A 23,262-nucleotide genomic window follows, 5' to 3' on the forward strand; every position below is an offset into this window, starting at 1 on the left:
TTATGATAGATTTTAAAATATTTAATTATCCATCTAGAAAATACTGTTCAAATAAAATGAAAAGATGACACATGACAAACCACCAAATAAACAAGCTGTCGGTAGTTGATAATGCTTTGAATGCATAGTAATGACTTCCCAGTTCCACAGTTAGCATACATTATATCAATACGAAATGATTTAGTTCCTCAGCAAATAGCAAAAATGAAGGCCTGCCGCAAGTGTCCAGGAATTTTATCGTGCAAACGCGAACAAGTTGCTAACTTCTGATGCTCCTGTAAATATGCAACAATGCAGCGTTTCTTTGCAAGCCCCTGAAAACATCTTTTAAAAGAATGTTCGCCGCAAACTAAATAGTTTCCATTTGCCACGGATGTCAAAACGTTGCTCAAAGCTTAGGGTTTGTTGCGCACTTCCTTCGAAATTCCTGCCCTGCAGAGTGAATCCACTTGTTGCACACTGAAAAAGCAACGGTCAGTTATTGATCAACTGCTTCGTCTATGCTTACACAATGACAACACGGTGTCAAATAACTTCAAGCGCTGTGATATTGAAACTCAATCATAAAAAAGACAACGTTTCTCTGTGACTTTATCTGATAGTGAAATGAAGAATGCATTTATCATTTTATATTTCCGTAAGTGTACAAAAATACATTAAATCAAAATCGGAATTAATAAAATACGCAAGTGCATGTAATCGATTAAAAGAAGGTGCGCCCCTTTTTTTATCAGAAATGCACACCGTCAGGAGTACGTCTATGTATAGATAGTTCATGTTATGCACATACCCCATTTTGATCCCGATAACACTGGGCATGCTGCGTGCCTCGTGCGGTAATCTCCAATACCGCTTTGTCTGAGGTTGTACCAGAACACAGCGGAAGCCTGAAAATACAATAACACGTCATACATTTATGAAGTTAAAATACTTTGACTGGCGCTGTCTTCGTCCCGATCGTCAATTATAGAATAACCGCCTCGCTGACTATGGTTTTACTGTCATTACATTTCGGATTTTAAAATGTCTTTCAAAAAAGATCTTACCTTTTCCGGTAACACTTGAACCCCAAGTCTTGTGAATACCGTCGCTCCTCCTGCTTCGACATCTGACATCTAAATACAATGATTATTTTAATATTTATTATATAGATCATTACATTAAAATAAAGGAACACTATTTTTAGGAAAACATCCATCGATATTGCCCACTAAGAAATCAGTTACAGCGTTAATCATTATGAACTTTTTAAAAAAGTGAAATCCAATGTTAGGCAAATGCGCCCAAGTCAATTGAACTTACGTAAATCAGCACGGTGGCTATTCTATTCCCCATCTCCCCGAAGATATCTGGTTCGCTTTTCTGAAATAAAAAAGAATCTGTCTGCATTAAAAAAAATCATTTTGTACATTAGGTGTAAGCATTTTCTTCAAATCTCACATATTTAAAAAGCACTAAAGCCTAAAGCTCTAATTATTATCCAATACATGATATAATATGGTCTTTTAAGGACGCCCTCTCATATTTCAGATTTCATATTTCTGCCCTAGCGATTTTGATTAAAATTGTAAGACAAAATCTTCTAACCATATGAGTAAAAAATATGAAAAAAAAAATTGGGGGTCCCCACGCTCGTTTTCCAGAGGTGGCGTCCCGAAAAACGCTACGTTTATTACATTGCGTTATATGGGGATTTTGCCAAAATGCCCTTAATTTTGCTGAAAAATGCAAAAATAAAAAATTCTGCCCTAGCGATTTTAATTTTATGTGGATATGTTATAGATCTTGGTAGACCTCAAAGAAATTTACAAAAAAATATGTACCACACCACGCTTGTTTTTGAGCCAGGGCTGCTTGAGCATCGATTTTTTATCAAATTTACATAGGAATCAATGGGAATTTACTAGCAAATTAAGATAAATATATTTGTATCATTAGTTTTATAACTCATACACTTATTATGTTTCCATGAAAATTATATTTATACTTCTCTGCATCAGTTAACCAAATTTCATAAAATTTGCATATCCCATTCATAATAAATAGATAATCAAATGTTGAAAGTATCAGTTGGATTTCAGTATGCCTCATGGAATGCCGCCATATTGGATTTTTCATAGGCAGATTGACCAAAAGCATATTATATCAATCTCATGTGACTTATTTTCTTATTCCTTTTTATTTTTATTTCTTTTGTTTCTTTATTTTTCTTACTCAGCACTAAAATATGCACTTTATGGTGAGATAACTGGATAAATTGTTTCCTTTGTATATTAACAATGTATCAATTTCTTACTATGGTAAGTTAGTCATATTTCTTCTCTATACATATGGAAGATGGTGACAAAAATATTCATCTACAGACATCTTTGATTATCAGTTTATTTCTGTTTCATATTATGTTTACAACATGTAATCAAATACATATCAATAGCATATAAATATGCATATTAATTTTAAAATTAAAAAAATCATACAATTTTTATTACTTTTATGCATTTTGTTACTCGTGGTTTTTTTGTGTTTGGATTGATTTCACTGAGAAGAAAATAAAGACCATCTAGACTTTCTCTTTGAAGAGCAATTACTAATTCTGATATGTTAACCCTTACAGCTTTATCTTTTTTCCTACACATGGAGAAATTATTTTTTTACAAACAAGGTTTTCTACAGAATTTGGTAAAGGTTTCACACAGGATTGAGTCAGTTGACTGGGATAAAATAAAAAAATCAGAAAAAAAGGATTTTCTTCACTTTCATCATTGCAAAAATTTACTAAGTTTTGTAACTCAAGACTATCTTCTAATGCATTATGGGCGGAATAATTTCTGTGAAGTAATAAATTTACAAACTAAAGTCGATCAGCTAGATCTCTTGTTTATGATTGGGTAAATTAGGATAAAGTTGGAATAAAGTACACTTTATCTTCTAAAATATACTGTTTATTTTCCTAGCATCAAAAAAGTATCACATGTATCTGCATAAAAACCCTTGGTCCTCTGTTGTGTGTTTTATGGTTTTGTCCATTTGCACTTTAACAAAACCATTACAAGAATGACGTCGCAGCACGCCAGGCGGGTGCACACCTGTTGCATCTTTCCTGGAGAGCTGAAAATCGCACTGTTTGCAGGTCATATTGTTCAATAACATACTTAAATCAACAACAAAACGCCATGCGTCTAATTATTTTAACTTATTGTGAAAGAAGATAATTGTTTTCAGCATACAAATCACGGTAACTTGGCCCTGGGTGATCGGAAACCAATGCTGAAGAAGACAATGTCTTGTTGCACACATCGTAACCATGTGACAAATCACCACAATACACTTTGTGGTTAAAATGCAAACCATTGTGATTACTTTCCGTGAGATAAGATCTTGTCACTGCTATACAAGCCTTACTAAAACGCTCTTTTCCATCCCGTCTTCACGTAATTTCTTACATTGCGGCATTTGTAAACAAAGTCGCAAGTGGGTACTTTACGTCGTAAAAGACCAAGCGTTCACAGATACGCAACGCATTGTTGACACATTCGTAGCGCTTCGACCAAAATAACATCAAAGATTTCATACTGATTTCTTAAAAGGGTGAATTACGTATTTTATTGCATGTTATATGTTTATCATTAGCCACTATCGCAAAAAACTACTCATGCGCGAAATCTGCGCAGATCGCAAAAAAAGCTAATATGAGAGGACGTCCTTAAATAAATTGATTACCCATTTTTCAAGGGTCAACGGTAAAACTGTCCATCAAATGATATGGGCGGTTATATATTTGACTCTCAAACATGAAAAGTAATACTGTGCTATTATTACTACTGTACATAAAAATGATTTATAAATGGATCTAGAAGATTGCAGTAATCACTTACCCTGCCGAAATCGTAATGTGGTTCATACTGCCCTCCCATGCCGTAGTTATTGACCTGTGTATAAATTGGAAAATTTTTGATGCACGAAGAGTTAGGAATTTTTACTTTTAGTAGAGAAAGCATACTTATAAGTTATGAGATGGTTATTTAGAAGATCGTAGCCCACTGCTATAAAGGGTTTTATAAGTTTTATATATATAATCCTTTTTTATGTGTCTTATTGATAAGTAATTATTTTAAAGAACTTTTATGAATTTTAAATGTAGAATCACAGGTTTTAGCCTTCAATAACCCTTTGTTAGGTTGCTTTATTTTTATAAACGTGAGACGTTAACAGAATTTTAATAATTATTATTATTGCTATAAATGTGTTAGGTGTGACGATAAGCATTCATTGTGACAGTTGTGACACACGCTAAAACTTACCTGAAGCTGTTCAGCAAGCGTCATATCTAGACCACTGACGTCCGCAATACGCCTGTCAATACGCGCCAAGACGGGGTCGAGGGAGCCATCGAGGAAAACGCTGCCATTATATCAGGAATATAGAAGAAATCAAAAAATCAAATCATCTACATGTAAGTGGTGTTACGGGAAAACTGCCTTATCATCTGTGCGATGCACTCAGTAATTACACCAGCTGTGATATGCACTCCGTCACAATTTAACAATCTAACGATTCAACGACCTGCTTTTATATAAAAAAGAGAGAGGGACAGTCAAATTAAATCAGTAGGACTGTATCTAGTAATACATCAATTAGTACCAAGGCCATGCGACAAATAAGGATAAATTAGATTTGTAAGTTGTGACAAGCTCAGTATTTTTCCAGTGAAATTGACCTTAATCGGGAACATGTCAGAATATACATGTAGTATGCATTACTAGGTTTTATTTATGTATTTAATAATTATATTGGCATTCTGTCTACGTACCTTTTGCTGACCCTGTACTCGACATACTCGTGTTCCCCCGTCACTGGGTTGTGAACTGTCGCTCTGTTAAGCTTGAAAAACATTATGTACGTGTTATTTAAAATACATGTCTTTCTGAAATCTACTAGTATGTTTGATTTTCAAAATGATTTTCTTAATTTCTTTACAAAAGAAGCATAACAACTCCACGCTCAGTTTAATTATCTTTTTATTCTATTTTATGTAGGCTTGTACTTACCCTTGGCGTTGCGATTTCTTTCACTCTCTCAGTCTCAAACTCCGTCATAATGTCATGCCACTTGACAATCAAGGGTTTCAGATTTAAGACCTCCAGTTTGATGGGTCTGAGGAGAAGATTGGCATTCTTGTTGTCCTCGTATCTACATGTCAACTTTCTGGCGCTTTTTGAACGCTGTAATATGATGACATGGAGTTTAGTGGTTTGAATATCTTTTATCAGTTACAGTAAATGGGCGTGAGTGCGTGCTTTTATGAGTAAAGGAGTGAGCACTGAGCAAGTAAACGGTTTATTTGTTTATTTATTTTTTATTTATTTATTTAGTGGTCAGAACCAGAGGTTGAGCGGGTTTATCTCAGAACGCACCATAGTTGTATTGAATAGAACTGCTAAAGACACCGGACTACATACATCGTTACTTGAAAGCTTTTAGTATCAGATTTTTTTTTTTTTTTTTTTTTTTTTTTTTTTTTTTTTTTTACGTCTAATATGCACTCTCTCACTTACTGGTTTCGTTTCCTCTCCTCTGCACAGCTTCTCGTAGGCATCGTACTCCTCGTCGCGATATCCCCTTATCGGCCTCTTATTGTCAATGCCCTTCGCCTTCTCACCGTCCACGTCTTCGGCCAGTTTTCTTATTAGGAACTGGTGGTTGTTCTTTACTTTCTCGTCATTTGGGTCTGAAAAGAGTACAATATCATATCACTGGGTACGCGCATGCAATGTGATTTCGTATATCTATGCTTTGCCGTGGATAATTATACGTGTTTGGATATTTCAGGACAGATCGACCGAAGGCAACAAAGTGATATAATTAAAACTGTATATACAGAGACATATGCAGGAAATTTGAAGCAGATAGCCATAGGCTAATGTACTGTACGTAGGGCCTAATGATTAAATCGTTGCACATGTAATTTTCACTTACCGATCTCTAGCATTTCCTTGGTGATATTAAAAGCATGTTGGACATTGCCTTGCTGAAATTAGATTATTTACAGCTTTAGTACAGTTTCATCCTCTCTCTCATTCTCTCTCTCTCGCTCTCTCTCTTTCTCTCTCTCTCTCTCTCTCACACACACACACACACACACACACACACACACACACGGATTCCAGTCGGTACATCTAATAATTTTAGTTTTCATTTTTCACAAAAACGGATAGGTGTGTCTACTTTTTGGGGTGCAGTTAACCCAAGCCCCTCAAACGAATCGAGTTAAGATTTAAGTTTTATAAGGAATATTATTATAACATTCAGAATGGTTTTTGTGCCAGATAACCACTGAATCTACCTTCAACACACAACACTCATGTTTTCACTTACATTATATGTTGCGAAAGCTAAATAATCCAATACGAGGTAACGAGACACGGATGAGTTGTTTTCTTTCTCCAGACGTCGGAGAGCCTCCTGCATCCAGAGAAGGCAGTGGTAATTGTCGCCCTCGTCGTACGCGTACTTGCCCAAATTGAAACAATCCGTTGCTATGAATGGGAGCATACATATTTTGTTGTTAGGAAAACAAATATTTAATCAGAGAATTGGAGTATAAGTAAAGTATTTGCCCTGCCTAGTAATGACTTAAGTATTTTAAAAATTACTATTCATAATACATTTTTTTTTCAAATGAACAGTTTCGTCTCCCCCTTAAAATCGTGCTCTAAACAGCGCCACTGATTAAAATTAGGTCATTTCAATTTAATAGATAAAACATAATCAAATTCTACCTGTAAGTCCAGGAGACCTTTTCACGCCATGCAGAACCCCGTCTGCAATGTCTGATGTATTGAGCTGGTACGTGTCTTGTAGCCTCAGGAGGGCAGCTGCGGCGCCTTCGAGGTCGGACACCTTTGGGAGCCGACCCTCTTCTCGAACTTGTTCGAATTTGGACATCAGAGTTTTTACTGTAAAACATCAGTTCATGTATATACTTAGAGGTGATAGAGGGTAAATATGGGTAGGTACATGAATGAGTAATCAATTTATGTGCATATAAATAAATATACATACAAATACCGGTAGGCCTACATGAAAATAAAGACAAAAAGAAATGAAACAACAAATAAATATAGGAGCAAACAAACGAAGAAAAAGTACCTGGGACTTAACGTATAATATACCACCGTAAACAAATGGTTTTGTTTTGTTCAGATTTATGGGTTACCAACGTTCCAATTGTAATTTTAAAAAAGCACTTTAAAGTGTGTCAAATTGAGGGGGGAAACTTCTAGTTAAATGAAAAGACTTCCATTAGACATGCCTATAAGGACAACTCAAAGTCCATAATATAACAACGAGCAGGGAAAAACTTCATAAACGCTCGTCCACATGCCACTGAACAATGGAGATATACGCATAAGCGGTAATTGGTGACACACACGCACATATAAATGAATTATTACGTGTAGACTACATTGTAATTCATCAAGGATGCCATTTTCAAAGAAAGCATTCTAATTTTCATCTGTAAACAACTTAAAGAGACATTGTTTTTAAATTTGTGATTGTTTTTACCATTTATTTTAATACTTCAACAACGTATCGTGCATTGCATAAATATACATATGGTTGTCGAGCTCATTTCTTACGTCTACGGAAAGTCAAAACAAACTTCAAACGTTTCATGGTCTTTTTCACGAACATGACAACAATATAATGCTTAAAGGTGCTAATTGCAAAAATTCATAGTCTTGTGACACTTTTCATATATCAGAATGTATTGCATATTCCTGATTATTCTAAATTGATATCTTTCATAATTTTTCTTAAATTTTACCTTTGACATATTGACATTCACTTACCGGGAACCATCTTTCATATAGCCGAAAGGTTTAAATACAAATTATTATTCAACTTTAAAATATTTATCAATATTTATCAAAAATTATTCAGTGAACTGTACCTTCGCTGTTTTCATTTTCTAGGGACGCCCTTAAACCGTCCCAGTCTACCGTGAAGCGTTTCATGAAGAGGTAAGCGTTCACAGGGTTCCCCATAAACTTCTCGCTATTTGCCAGGGCCTCCTCACTGTGCTTTTCATATTCATCAGCGACTCTAAAATAAATAAATGAACAGATAAATAAGTAAATAAATGAACAGATAAATAAATAAATAAATAAATAAATAAATAAATAAATAATGTTCAAGGACTCAACTTAATAGTGGTAAAATGTTTACTGGAATTAGGTCAAAAATGTTATTAAAGCTATCACGTCCAACCTGTATTTAAGAGGCTAAACACGCTACTGACTTTTCTGTGACTAGTGCTACTTCTAAGATTTATGATGATGATATCTTAATGCATAATCTTGAATTGTCTTTATTTTCTACCGACCTGGCATAAAGCTACATGTATGAATGACACTTGGTATAGGATAAAAGCAATGATTAGTTGTCATTTATTTTAAAGCAGTAGATAGTCTATTACCTCATTCAAAACCTGTCGCATTAGGAAAAATTCATTAGGTAAAATTTTATTGCATGGAAAAAACAATTATTTTCTTAAACTGGATTACGATTGGCTTTGAAACCGCCAAATAAACATAAAGAAACGAGTCCATTATTTATTCGAAATACACTTGAACACGTACATGTATAGCCATGCGCCATTCTGCCCAGGACCATGATTACTAGAATAATCTGATCCTTGACCCCCACCCACCCCACCTCCACCCCCATGCGGTGTATGATCCTTGCTCTTACTCCTGACCTTTGGAAATTTAACTTTGGTCCTTTGTATATACCTATTTTGGTCCTACAGTACTATAAATTATTTGATCTCCATTTGAGATAACGAGTCATCATGGTAAGTAATGTTGCTAATCATGTTATTGACAAATAAATAATACAAGAAAAACAAAAATTTGGCAAAGACATTGTGAAAATGTAGGATAAACAGGCCCGTAGCCGGGGGGGGGGGGGGGGGGGGGGTTCGGGGTGTTTGAAAGAACCACCCCTTTTGCTGGGAAAAGGCCTACTCTGGGTAAAATTTGATCTAGGTACATAAAGTTTTTATGGAAAAGGTTCCACCTTTTCAGAAAAAGAACCACCCTTTTAAAATTGCTGGCTACGGGCCTGATAAATGATATTGTGTTTGCCAATTTTCTTCCCTAAATTACACTCTACACGTATTGTTTTATTTGCGGAGCCATTATATTTGTGGGTACGTTGACCTCATTGTACTGTGAATACATGTAACTGTAGACTACAGAGATTTGGAATATACAGTCTGAAATGTAGGCCTACATACGGCGCATATGCCCACGTGCAATGTTGTACATGTTAGGTTAAAGTCAATATACTTTCAAGAGGGGTGTGAACATTTTGTTAACATGTTGTTGTACTTCATAAATCCATTTCAGTGAGGTAGATTTGGAATATTAGGTCAAAGGTCAAAAAACATTTATTTGTTTGGACTTTTGTCGCGTTGTCTTCCAATTGACAAAAATCATCCCCTAAGAACCTCGTTATAAATTAATTCACATTAGTGTAATGTCGACAAGAACGAGGCTCTTCTTTTAGAGCCACGTTGATACCTTTTTTATCGACACTCACCTGGAGAGTGCATCCAACATTGTCTTTTGATTCTGAACATAGTTCCTTATATCGCCCGCCAGCTCCTTCTCCGCAAGGAGAGATCTCTCAAGATGGATAATCGATGAATAAACTTCGCCCCGTACGGAAGAAATGGCGAATACCGAGAGAAAGATCCCGAAGCAGAATGCTACCTTCTCCATGGCGGTGCTGTAACGCGTGTAAGCACAGTGTCGGGCAAAACCGTCATGAACGATTAATGAGATATATTTGAGTATAAAAGCCAATTGTTTTCCGTGAACAACCACCATACACAGGTGTCACGTAGCGCTTTTACCTGAACAGCACAAACCAGTCCCTCCCGTCGCGTAGGCGGAGACGATTAAAACTTCTTCTTGATACTTTCAACGATTAAAAACTTTGGGGTTGAAATGGCCCTTTTTAATGGTCTTGTTATGTTGGGTGACTATCGTGATTTTCTAGTGTTGAAATTGAAATGTGTAACCCATCGAAACGAGTTTTTTATATCAGCGATATCAGCATGGCGTGCGAGGGCCCATTATTAAGATTATAATGGGCATGCTGTAGCTTACTTGAATGCAGTTAACATAGGGGCAAAGAAGTATGGAAGCGCTTCATAGTTTTTCATCACGCCAATGATGCCCCCCGTGGCACGAGTGTAACATCTGCTTTTGTTGGCGAGACATTAAATTTGTATAGTATGGAAATAGAAAAGATGGCTTATCTCAAACGATGGAATAGATTTGAAGTAATGTGTAGCTCGTATTCCTTAACTCATCATCATTATTATGCCTAATATAAATTGCGGTAATTTGCATCGTGTGGTTGTTCATATTCTACATGTGATTATTATTTCACATGATGTAAACTAACATGGATGTTTTTGATACTGTGTCTATAAGTGTAGCATCGGTGTGTACCTGTAAAATAAATTAATGCATCATGTCTTTTTATTTGGACATGTATCCTTTATTAGTTTTTGTGATTAAGAATTTCCTGCTGTAGAAATTGTCAGTGAATTACTCCTCTCATATAGAGGACGTGGTTGGAATAATTAGGTGGTATCCAATAACATAGCCACGTGGGGTGTTCTACATGTACTTAAAGCTCTGAAAACGCGTGCACTGTGCAGGCGTCAGCGCGTGCCCGCACGCGCTTGTGTGTGTACTATATTAATTGTCGTAGGGTGGACGCTCTAGTTTGTGCGCGCATGCTCTTGTTTGTATTCCGTGTCCTCACGAGCACGACAGTGAGAATGCATAAAGTTTGGAAGTCTTGAGAGGATGCTATAGGTGTGCAAGTGTTTACATGTAGGCCTAGGAGTTGTGTATAAAATAATGCAGTAGTGGTGACAGCATCTAATGTGATAGTGTTATCAGTCTTGGATCCGAGTTTTTGCGTAATTTATAACGACGTATACATCTTGCCATTTTACTACATGGTAACGGACAGTCCAAAACAGTTTTTTTTTCTTTCTTTTGAAATGCGCACACACCTTGTGAGTGATGTGTCATTACGCGATAAAAAAAGGAGCAGGTTTGAAAACAAACAAAATGTTAATCAGGAGGATTTTGGAGAAAAAAGTCGGTAGACCGCAAGTACAATTACATGGCTGTTATGATAGATTACGACTCCAGGACCGCTTTTTGTATCCGTGAACACCTGGGAGAGTTCGTGAGCACATTGTGCAATTCGGCCAGCTGTGTACACATGTATAAGCAAGGTCAGGACTGACTTCTCAAACAATTCAATAAATAAGATTAGCCAGAATTGTGTTTTACTAAGATAGTAAATAATATTAGTCAATCAGGACGTTCCGTTCACCAAACGTCGTGTTTGACTGATGTTACTTTGTCTCTTATTAAAAAACAACTCCCTTTTTACGTAATTTTGCTTACGGAAACAAGAACATAGCCGTCTTGGCGGCAGTAATTAATGATGTGAAATTAATAACATATATTTTTAAATGCTCTTCCTAGACTTCATGAATTTTAATAGTACCTACTATAATTCAAAGGCTGTTCACATTAGGCCCCTTGTTATAATTATAGTCGCCAAATGCGAGAAAGTATGTAAGTAACCAACGCTGATTTTGCGCCATAAATTAAGGGTCTATCTTTTTTTTTTTTTATCTGAACCAAATACACTGCCTGGTTTCTTCTCATTTCTGCTACTCACGTGATATTTAGATGCATGGCTTTCCAAGACGACCTTCACAGGAATTGCACGACTTTAATTAATTTCCAATAAACGGTACTTTATAAGGAAAGAATTTTCTTTGAAAATAGCTGTTGGAAAATTACGTTTAGCGTGATATTAATTAAAATTACAAGGATTTGGTTTTTGAGATGTCATTTTAATTAAATGGCTTTATTTTATGGTGAAATATAACTGAGGATGCGCTTCTAGTCACGTCGTCATAATTACGTACGATAAAAAGAGCTGTCTTTAAGAGACCGTAGCATTATCGGCACAAGACAGAAGGATACTGCCAGCAGAGAGAACAAGGTAAGGTCTTTATTCGGGGATGACAGTTGACCGGTGATCCACAGGCGGGGTTGATTCTAGAAAGTTAGCCTTTATTGACACCTTGGTAAGCGACATAGAAATTCAGCAAACTAGGTGCAGTGTTGCTGGATTTTGCTGTTTGGGGAGAATGCGCCATGAAAAAAAAAAAACTTGTCCACCCCTCTAGCCGAATAATAATGATGATGATATATCGACAAAGTGGTAACTTATTGAGTTAAATTTCATTTGTGTTTTTGTCAGTGACGTTTTCGTAAACTCATATCTCATACATGTAGGTACGCGTGTGCACCAGGAATCTTATGGTACGCTTTTGGCTAATAATATTACAAACATTTCGATAGAGGATACAGGCCTTTCGCAGTTAGATTATTAGATGCCCACTTTTGTTTACTGGAGAGCAAGCTATTCAGTAAAGAAAAATGTCAAAATTTAATCATCTAGCTGCAAAAGGACCTTTGTGCTGCAATGCTGGACATAAGGCATAGTACCTACACTGCAAATATCATACCAACTGATTATTTTGCCTGCATACCTCTGCCGTTTCTATAGATCAATCCATAGTCTTTTTTGGACTTTCTGAAAGTTAATATAATGTAATTACAAAAAGAGTTAACTGATTATTTTGCCTGCATACCTCTGCCGTTTCTATAGATCAATCCATAGTCTTTTTGGACTTTATGAGATTTAATATAATATAATTACAAAAAGAGTTAACTGTATCTTTATTTTCAATAGATATACGTAGAAATGAACTCAACCACTGGTGTGATAATCTGGCTTCTTTTCGGCTCGATTCTGAGTGCCCTTGCTTTAGGTATGTATAGTCGCACAGTGTGTATGTACGCGGATGAGAATGTTTAGTGCTAGTAGATTTTATAGGCTAAGGCTGCATTCGGAACAGTGGACTAACTAGCCAGTGGGGCAAATATGGCGAACCACTAAAAAGCTTGCCGTCTAATCCGCTAATGGACACTTCGTAGATTCTCCGTGTTGAAGTATTCAAGTGGGTCGGCCATATTTGACCCGTGGACAAGTTAGTCCGCTGCTCTGAATGCGGTCTAAGTGAATGCTACTGTCTTACGTCACCACCATGCCCTGAAGCAACGTAACGCCCTTTTTAGAAATACTGGATATATTGGGCATGATTTTACAGTATAGGAATATCACAGTTGAGAACTTTTAATTTTCAACAATCAAACGACCCATATCAAACAGGATCAAGCCGTTCCCGCAGCCTATGTCAAACGGTTGCAAATAGCTTCACCTAGGAAAATGAACATTTTAATAATTGTTTTCACAACAGCAAACATCATGTTGATAACAGATATATCAAATGCGTATATAATGATGATGATGATTATGGCCGCGTTCACAACCAGTTGATCAAATATGGCGCACTTGACAATGGATACCCCGACTCGCACACACACACAATTAAATCTCGCCACTCTTTCAAGGGGGACGCGCCATATTTAATCCGCGGACTAGTTAGGGGTTGTGAATGCGACCTAATTCACAAATTCGCTTGTTTTACATTAGAGCCAATAGAGATACGCCTAAGAGGAGGGTTTTACGAAAGTGAGGGAAGAGTGGAGGTAAGGAGGAGAGGAGGACTGTGGGGGACCGTATGTGATGACAACTGGGGGATGGAAGAGACAAGAGTTGCCTGCAGAATGCTGGGGTACAGGTGAGTTTAAGAATGAATAGATGAATATGTAGATCGATTCCTAATACATGTAGATATGTTAAATGCATATACATCTACCAATTGAACTAGATAACGGGTACGGATAGGGTGATAAGATTATCCACACTCATTAGAAATATTTTAAGTGGATCTGTTAAGGAAAAGATTTTTTCCTCTCTTACAGATTACAGGGACCCAAATGTCGAATTGTTCATGTCAAAGAAAGGAATTGTGGACCAAAAATTCTAAGACCGATATCTCAAAGTCGATTCTGTGTGGTAGATTGTCCGATTTTTCTATCTGTAGCCAAAGAATTGCAGCATTTGTGTGTGTGTGTGTGTGTGTGTGTGTGTGTGTGTGTGTGTGTGTGAAATATGATCTAGATATGTTGTATTTTTTCATTGTAGGCGCTTTGAGACGGCCTTCATGGACGAAGATTATTACCCTAGGGCGCACTTTGGGAAAGGAACGGGGCCTATCTGGATGGACGACTTGGTCTGTGCGGGCCAGGAGAGTTCCCTCACCGAGTGTCGTCACCGAGATTGGGGTCAAAGCGATTGTAGCCACAGGGAGGATGTTGGGATCAAATGTGATGGTGAGGCCAAATTCTACATTTCTTTTTATTTTCTTTTTCGTTTCCTTATTATTTTTTTTTCTTTGTCAAATTCTTATAGTGTATTATTATAGTGCTAACTTTACCATCGACGACAGTAAATGTTCGCTTCTTGATAACGTTCTAAGGACTTTTACTTGCTTCCACTAGGAAGTGTATATGTGCAAATGTACTTGCGTCTGTATCTTGAAAACGCTCCGAAAAGTGATTTTCTTTTCACAGATTATTCATGTTAACAGCACTAGTTTTCATGGTTAACTATTATTGTTGCAAACGTCACTTAAAGCTTTGCATAGTGCATGGAACTCTTGTGAGACTCGTATTTGAAATCCAAACAGTGTTGGCGATGAAGGAAAGTGATACAGCGTATCAGGAAGGTGAGGGTGCCAGTAAACAAGAGTACCTCCGATGCTCTGACGGACATGTGTCCAACCCCCCCCCCCCCCCCCCCCCCGAACCTTGAATCCGCCATAGATCAGTTTTTGAGCCCTTTCAGGATAGAAGGTCCGAGGATCTTCTGATCCACGGAGCAGATGTGGCGGACCCTACATGAAAGAAGAGCTGACTAATCCGCTGATGGTCTCCTTGCCGCCACACGCGCCGTGCTTGCAGGGGTCTAGCAATTAAACATTGGAGCTGTGATTTAATCCGTTAAATGGCGCGTGCGGAGGCGGGGAGACCATCAGCGGCTTAGTCGGCCCTTCTTTTACGTAGGGTCCGCCATATTTGATCGCAGAAGATCCTCGGATCTTCTGTTCTGAATGAGCTCTTTTACGTTACAGCGATCACAGCAGCGCTACGGTAGCTGCCAAGACAGTCCGCATTCAAGTCTGAAAATCATACTACATATGTGTATTATCAGAACAAACTGCCTCCACTTTTGCTCAATTACAATGAACATTCCATCTTCTCTAGTGCCATGTCCAGACATTATCTATCAGCGTGAGTGGGGAGGAAGAAGTCCCGCTCTGGCAAGCCGTCATCAGATGAGTGGCCCGGGCCCGTACGTCATCATTATCCACACCGGAACACGTGGCTGCAACACCGAGCAAGCCTGTAAATCTCTCGTGAGAGAGATCCAGAATCATCACATGGATAAGAAACGTGAGTATCATATGCATTTATACATTTTAAATTTATCTGTATGTGTGTTTATAAGGGGATTAAGACCATCAAGATGATGCAAGTGTACACCCTCTTTTTGATTAAGATCATCAAGATTATCTCTGCGTTTTAAGTAAGATAAGCAAAGTGCCAAATAATATTTTTCTCTTTTATTTTCACGTTTTTATCATTGATTTGCATTAATGACTGATATACACAATAGTGTAATCTAGAAACATATGTAGTCTATGGCAGTACTCTGTCGTCAGTATGACGTCACTGTGCTCAAACGACGACATGTATGACGTCATGTTGCTCTTACTAGTAGGTATTTTAAAACAGTGAAATATACCATTTCCAGACTGGGCGGACATAGGATACAACTTTTTGATCGGCGAGGACGGTAACGTGTATGCTGGGAGAGGGTATGGCAAAGTTGGAGCCCACAGCGGGAGCGCAGTTAACCGCAAGTCTTTGGGTAGGTTTAACTGTAGCCCTGCATGGGTAATTCTTTATCATTATTTTCTATTTATTTATTTTCTTAGTTTTTTATGCAACTGTGGGTTTATTGCTTTGGCCGACCATTTACCTATTTATTTATTTGAAAAAGAAAAATGCTTTATTTTGTATATATAAAAACCAATTTACATATATATTGACAGAGTAAATTGATAATGTTGTTGATATAAACGTTTAGCCTGATGCCTCATCTGATTCAGATTACATTGGTATTTATTTTATTCATATTTTTCATATTTTCAAATATAGTCATAATTATGAAACTTCTGAATGTATTGCTATTGTTAACCGGAGCGTTTACCTACATAGGGTACATGCTTATTTGCTTCAGTAATATAATTGCTACAGTAATATAATTACGGTTGGGGTACATCCTCATGTAAATATGGAAAGAAAAAAGGCAATCATCAGGTTTTCGATCATTTCAGGCATTGCCGTGATGGGCGATTTCAGAGCCAGAGTCCCAAACGCCGCAGCACTAGATGCAATTAAAAATCTCATCGCCTGTGGAGTGAAATATAAAATGATACCACGTGACTACATACTTAAAGGACACCGTGACGTCATCAGTACACAATCCCCCGGGGACGCTCTGTACAGAGCCTTGCAGAGTTGGCCACATTATGATGCGCATCGCTTAGTTAATACTAAGTGATGAACAATAACTTGAACTGATTCTTTCACATAATTAGTTGTAGTCTGAATTTCCAAATTTCTAAAATAAAAAAAAATTTCTAAAATTGCTAAAATATGAAACTGAATGTTACTTTAAGCGATTTTATAAAATAACGCGCCGGACATTTTCTTTCTGAATTTCCAAAACAAGAAAGGCTTGATATAATGCAGATATAGACCAGTCCTTTAAATTAAGTCATTTAGCTCTGTTTTAATATGTGTGTTTTGTTAGTGCATATAGAATTTAATTATCTTAAGTTTAAACTTAGGCCCTACATATGTGAAATTTCTCATGAGTGTACGATACAAGACAATTCAATAAACGTCTGAAAAATATCACTCTCTTTTGAATGGGTCCATCTATGTTTTAAATATTTCAAAAATGACAAGATTATGAGTAAATGAATAAATAAATAAATGAATAAATAAGTGAACCAATTAATGAATAAATAACATTATGGTAACGATGTACAGGTTGTGTACTGGATACAAATGCATCCTGTCCTCTCTAACACAATCCCGCCCCTGTTCTTTCATTTATTCGTCCTATGGAAGCCAATCTCTATGTCTGACCATATATGTAGTCTGAGAAAATGATTTTTGTTTTCTTTTTGTGTGTGTCAGTATGAATTTATCAACCCCTTGTTCTCTTTACGACATGGAGATTTATTGTGCCTTCTCACACATCGGGCTAAAATTCAAAGCGTTCAAACCGAGGCGTCCGCACGGAAAGTATGTGACCTATCATCATATGAGTCAGGTGACCCTTTTGATGAGAGGTGTTCAGGTAGAACCTGGGTCAGTAGAAGATGGAGAAGAAAGATGTCCCATGCCATATTACTTCTATATCCACGTGTAGACCGAAAGGATGGCATTGAAACCAACAGCAGTTATTCCGTAAGTTCCGTACAGATGATAAAAATGTATTGTAGCATTTCTTAGTTTTGCATTGACGATATTATCCCGAAATGGTGCATGTCGCACTCTAGGCATATTGAACACTGGTATATCTTACTGACGTGAAGGACACTTTCTCTTAGCTTTTCCTCAGTGCCTTTTCGACACCCATTTGTTTCTCATACTACAAGGTTTTCTCGTTGTTCAAGAAGGAAGTGAGGTTTCAATATGAATACAGTATATATCTGTATAATTTTAACGTTTAACAGCCACTTCTTTATCATAACGCAAAGTATACTGACACGGATAGCTGTAGTGAACATATACTGCTTTATCAGATAAGTAGACATCGTTTCCCGAATAACAATTTATACCTTTATTTCCAGTTCCTGTAACTACTGTTTACAAAGACACCAGAAGCGTCCTACTCAAAGACATACGTGCAGGTTTCGTGGTCGACATACACGTGATACAGCGCCGCACCCATGCCAAGATTGCCTTTTTTGTCGATGTTTGTCTAATAGTTAATTTGCAGGGACGACATTTAGTGTGGAATGTAATGTTTGAATTTGGTTATAAAATTCTGCGCCAAAAATGATATCAGATGAAGTGTCATAATAATGAGCTTTTTCTTCTTGAAATTTCTGTCAAATAGTTAATCAGCACTAAGCGTCCGTCCTCTGTCTTCGCAAAGCAATATATGTGTTTGGAGGTATGTACCAGTCAGTTTTCTAACCTGAAATTTTTTAAATTAATACTATCAGTGTAAAAAGAAAAAACACCTTGCTTAAGTGAAGTATAAAAACAAAATTTATAAAGTGTGTTACAAAATTATTTTAAAGCAATGTCAAGGTAGAAAACTGTACTGGTACAAAAATCCATCTATTTTTCATTGAAGTTATTGACAAGGGCAAATCTGCAATTTAAAACCTCCCTATGAATTTGTGATGCTTTTTATTCATTTCACTTGAATTCCAATTTTTATACTATGAAGTTAACACTTCTAGAAAAGAAAAACATTGCAACCCCCATTTTGAAAAATGAATATTGCAGACCATTGAGAACATATCGTGTATTCCGCCAAAACGCATGAAAATTTTAATCTAAAAAAACATTAAATTATTATTGTTTGAAAACCAGAACATTATGTAACAGACAAATTGTACCTACAGAATTGCAGAATTACCCACATTTACTGAAAAGATCTTTCAACAATTGTGATTATGGTAATGTGATTGTGAATAAACTTCTTTGGTTCTCGGTGTTTTCCGTGCTAGGCGGGATCAAATTTTTGTTTTCTGAAACAAAATTAAACTAGGGAGTGGGGTAGAGATCATTTTCCAAAATTAATATGCATTTTTATTGCAGTAGTAGAGTATAGAAATTTGTTGCGCACATGATGAGAAAACTGTTCATATAGTTGGCTGTGAAAAATCTCCAAAATTGGGGTCATTTAAATGTTGTTTAGGACTTTATCCAATATTAGAAAACAAATGGCAAAAAGCAAAAAAAAAAAAAAAAAAAAAAAAAAACAGTAAAATTAAAATTGTTCTTTAAAATGTATTTGTAGGACTGACATTTATCATAGCCTTTTCCATTTTATATTTTTTGAAATCACATGATCTATAGCAAGGCTCAATTTCACGGGGGGAGGGAATGAGCATTCTGAAAGGATTCAATGAATTTTTAGATCGTCTACTTTATCAATCTCTCTATTTTTTTTTTTTTTCAAAAAAAGTAAAATTATAGGGGTTATTATTCCGCCTGTAAGAGTAAAGTCGCCTTCTACATATACGTCAATTATTAAGAAATTACCGAATTATAATCTTAAATCTTAAATTATTTTCCTCTAAATCCTTACGTCTCTATTTTGCCGAAGTGTAAAAAAAACCAACACATAGTTTGTTTTGAATTTTTAAAGTTAAAAACGTGCCTAAATTTGGCAGTTGAGCGTTATAATTGAAGTGGATCTGTCTTATACATTCTAATTTTCCTTTCGGAAGCAAGAGCAGATTTAGAAAAAAAGGCTTGGCTAGGTGTCAGTCCTGCGCGTCATGTTGGCTTCTCTGTGCTTCGTTTCACTTGTTCGTTGAACACCGGGGACCAGGGTTATTTTAAAGTAAATATGTAAAGTCTCTTCAAGTACACTGATTTTTGCGTAACCCTTTCAGTTTTGTTTGTATATATGTATCTGAATTTGTCTAAGACACTTATAATCTTGTACACAGACCATGTCTTTATGTCGCTCCTGATTCTCCCGCTTTGCAAATGTAAATTCTCATCCACAATTACGCCATGCATAAAATCTATTTTGGATTTGAATGAGTGGAAAACAAAATTTTAAAAAAATGTTTATCAGCAAAACGTTCAGGAACTCAACAAACATGAATAATTTTGGCTACTGTTCTGTTTTATGTGTAAACATCAGCGAGGCGACATAGGATACGGTGTGCTTGCATGCGACTGTGAGTTCCTAACAGCAGATTATATGCATTTTGAAAATTGTTCCAACTGAATCCTCTGAATTTGAACGGAAATGTTTTTCGATTGAACTTGACGGCCGAGACAAGCCACTATTGTCAACTTTGACAAAAATTGCTTAGTACAATTAGTTTAAAAAACCCAACTTTTTTATTATCAACTCAAAGTCTCACGAGCTGGAACTTGTGTTTTTTTTATAAATCAAGGGATTCTGTCTTTTGCTAGCAGTGTTCAAAATGCATAGAATCTTCAACATCTTTTATTTGGAGATGTTGTAATTTTCTCTTTGTTAGATTAAAATTCTATATATGTACATCAAAAATTTTGTATTCATTATTTTTTGTAAATAATTTAATGCTGTAAATAATTCATTTTGACAATAATAAACATATAATGTATTCTCTGTTCAGATTTTGCAAAAATAATTTTGTTTTCCCTTAGTACATCTCGAACCCTCCACCTTTTGTTTACTGTTCAGGCGTCTTACCTACTGAGCCACCGTCGCAGCTTACTTTTTCTCAGTTGTAAAACCCTTTTATCGGAGTTTAAACTTCTCGTTTTGATATTTTTTGCAAAAGGTAATTTGCTGGGACCTAGAAGCGCCAGGTTTTGAACCTGGTGTTGCTGTGTCCGAGTCTCGCGTGCTGTCCACTCCTCTAAGTGTTCCCGCCCACCCACCCCTGGTAGACTTTTCTTTTATAGTAACCAACCGGAAATTCAAAAAGGCCTTCTTGAAAGATATCTAGTTATTTCCAAACACCCGACCCAAGAATCGAACCCCAACCCTTAGAATTTTACTAAGCCACTGAAAACACTAAGTCTTTGTGCATAGAATTGTAATTTTTTATTAAGAAAAAAATAAACTGACAATGATGTATCTACATATTTTCAAACATCTACTTGTTAAAATAGAAATTTTAAATAAGTCAATCACTACAATTTTTGAATATTAATATATGTTAAATAAAAATATTGATATCTGCATTAGCACTCGCTCAAGTTTGATTTGATAAATAAACTATCAAATGAACTAACTGACTGAGAGTTGATCTTATGATAATGTGTAACAAATTATTTCAGAAAAAAAGGACAATCACATTATTTTATTCCATTTTAAACAAAACCAACGGCAGATATAGTATCCTTGTCACCCTTAATAACCCCAGGAAATATCGTGAATAAAAATTTCTCTGATATATCATAATTTCAAAAGACATAAAAATACTGCAAATTGCCAAGAATTTTAAAATGTTACACCCTCTTAAAATATGTATCTTCCATCGACTTTGTTTCCTTTTAACCGTAAGGTGCTGCAATTTTTTTCATTATTTGGCTATTTCCACTTTAAATGTGACATAAAAGTGCGAGACACTTATTGCTTGGAAAGAAAAATACGCTTTTACTATGTTTTGTCAAAAATTGTCACTAGCCGTTTGTGAAATAATTCCCAACATCTAACATCAACTAATGCGTTCAATTACATTACAAAATCTACATTTCAAAGGAGAATGAGAAAAAATAATCACCGACGGATATTGATTATAGAGATAATATTTTGCTGTTCTACGATTATCAAACATTGGTAAATTGAAGGGAAAAGTCATGATACAACTACATCACTTTGCATTTATTTTAAAGTCCAAAAATAGTATAACAAATGGTTTGTAGCTTTCTGAACACGAATTATGCTCTCACATGAGGATATAAACATTTCTGCGTATAATGTAGATGCTGCCGAGATAAAATAGCAAAAAATAGCAGAGTTTTGAAAATGGGAAAACTTTGGATCCCATGATTTTTCCCTCCATCTTCACTCATAAATTAGATATGCCCCACAAGTAAATGCCGCAAATGCAAGAAAAATGGGTATGATTCTGTTTACAATCCAAATGAGCAAAGTTGAATAAATATTAAAAAATCGCAAAACCTATCCATGTTCCTTTTACGCACGATTTAAAAGGTAAACTTGTATTGGCCGAATCAGTTTAAAACTTCATGAAAATTTCGAAAAATTGAGACTAAAATGTGCGAACTCTCTATACTACATTTATAAAAAAAAGTTCAATTGCGGTCCGTAAAAATGACACCTTTCACTCAGCAAGACAGCAAGTTTACAAGCTTCAAAAGATTGTACAGATACGCGTTTTAGGTGACTAGATTTTCAGTCACCTTCGCTGTGGACATCGAGACTAATGAATTTTACTGTTGGTGATATAACTTGAAAAATTTGGAAACCAACCACAGACCGTAGTTTTCGTAACGAATTTTGTACAAAGTATGCATAGAGAGAAAATTTCTGAAATTTTTCTTTTTTTTTGTTTTTGTTATATAAAGGTGTTACCGTCAATGTGTGCATTAAAATTAAGATTTCTAGGTTCTGGGTAACGAGAAAAATGCTTTTAAAAACAAAAATCAACATTAGAAAAAATTACTAGTTTGATGTTTTTCAACCAACAGGAATTCGTTGAATTAATTATGCATTATTCGTAAGATCAATAGATTAAGGCTACAGCTATATCAGTACAGCGTTTTTTTTTTCTTCAAAACATCGTAACGTGAAAAAGTAACTCTTATCGGGGAAAAACGCGAACGAAGTTTTTAGCGTCACTATTTTTTTGATAAACTGGCAGATTCAGAATATTATTTCTAGATGCTCATTTTTATATTATGAATTGACCACGTTTTTCCGCGAACACGGTGTTTAACACGGACCTTTTTTTCTTTTTCTTTCTTTTCTTTTTCTTTTCTTTTTTTGAACGTTTTATTAGCATTTAATAAAAATAACGTCACCACCTGCTGCCTTGCTGGGAAATACCGCAACTAGTTTTACAAACATCACGGAGGCAAAGCCGGACTCACAATTATAGTAAAAAACCCGTTTAAAGGCATAAGGAGCGGTTATTCTTTGGCAAAATAAAACAAGTTTTGAATATGCTGTTTTTCACATCTTTGATTTATTTTTATAAAGACAATTTTGAAAGAAAAAAATGAAAAACCCCTTTAGACTTAGCATATTAATTACACAACGCGATATTGACATAAGTTGTATATATGAGACATATCAAAAGAACGCTCCAAGCATTATTATTGCAAATAAGCACAAGCAATTCGCCCCCTATGCCTTGAACTAGGTCACCTACATCAATGGATC

General features: G+C 35.9%; 2 protein-coding genes across 2 annotated transcripts; one reads left to right on the plus strand and one right to left on the minus strand.

The window, feature by feature from the left end:
* Nucleotides 1-6: 6 nt before the first annotated feature.
* On the minus strand, nt 7-10,135 carry LOC106179574 (prolyl 4-hydroxylase subunit alpha-1-like). Its single transcript, XM_013563276.3, has 14 exons — nt 9,607-10,135; nt 7,955-8,106; nt 6,780-6,956; nt 6,376-6,536; nt 5,977-6,028; nt 5,556-5,728; nt 5,049-5,222; nt 4,811-4,881; nt 4,302-4,401; nt 3,876-3,929; nt 1,303-1,362; nt 1,047-1,115; nt 791-887; nt 7-459 (listed from the first exon to the last, which is right to left on the minus strand). Exons 1-14 carry the CDS (start codon nt 9,894-9,896, stop codon nt 389-391), a joined length of 1,701 nt encoding a protein of 566 aa, XP_013418730.2. The 5' UTR covers nt 9,897-10,135; the 3' UTR covers nt 7-388.
* Nucleotides 10,136-11,968: 1,833 nt separating this feature from the next.
* On the plus strand, nt 11,969-17,171 carry LOC106181386 (peptidoglycan recognition protein 1-like). Its single transcript, XM_087014168.1, has 7 exons — nt 11,969-12,114; nt 12,871-12,949; nt 13,675-13,822; nt 14,230-14,417; nt 15,351-15,539; nt 15,901-16,017; nt 16,487-17,171. Exons 2-7 carry the CDS (start codon nt 12,883-12,885, stop codon nt 16,711-16,713), a joined length of 936 nt encoding a protein of 311 aa, XP_086870294.1. The 5' UTR covers nt 11,969-12,114; nt 12,871-12,882; the 3' UTR covers nt 16,714-17,171.
* The last annotated feature ends 6,091 nt before the right edge of the window (nt 17,172-23,262 follow it).

Source organism: Lingula anatina, chromosome 5 (genome assembly GCF_051362555.1).
Source record: "Lingula anatina isolate TDL-2025a chromosome 5, LinAna3.0, whole genome shotgun sequence".
Taxonomy (NCBI): Eukaryota; Metazoa; Brachiopoda; class Lingulata; order Lingulida; family Lingulidae; genus Lingula; species Lingula anatina.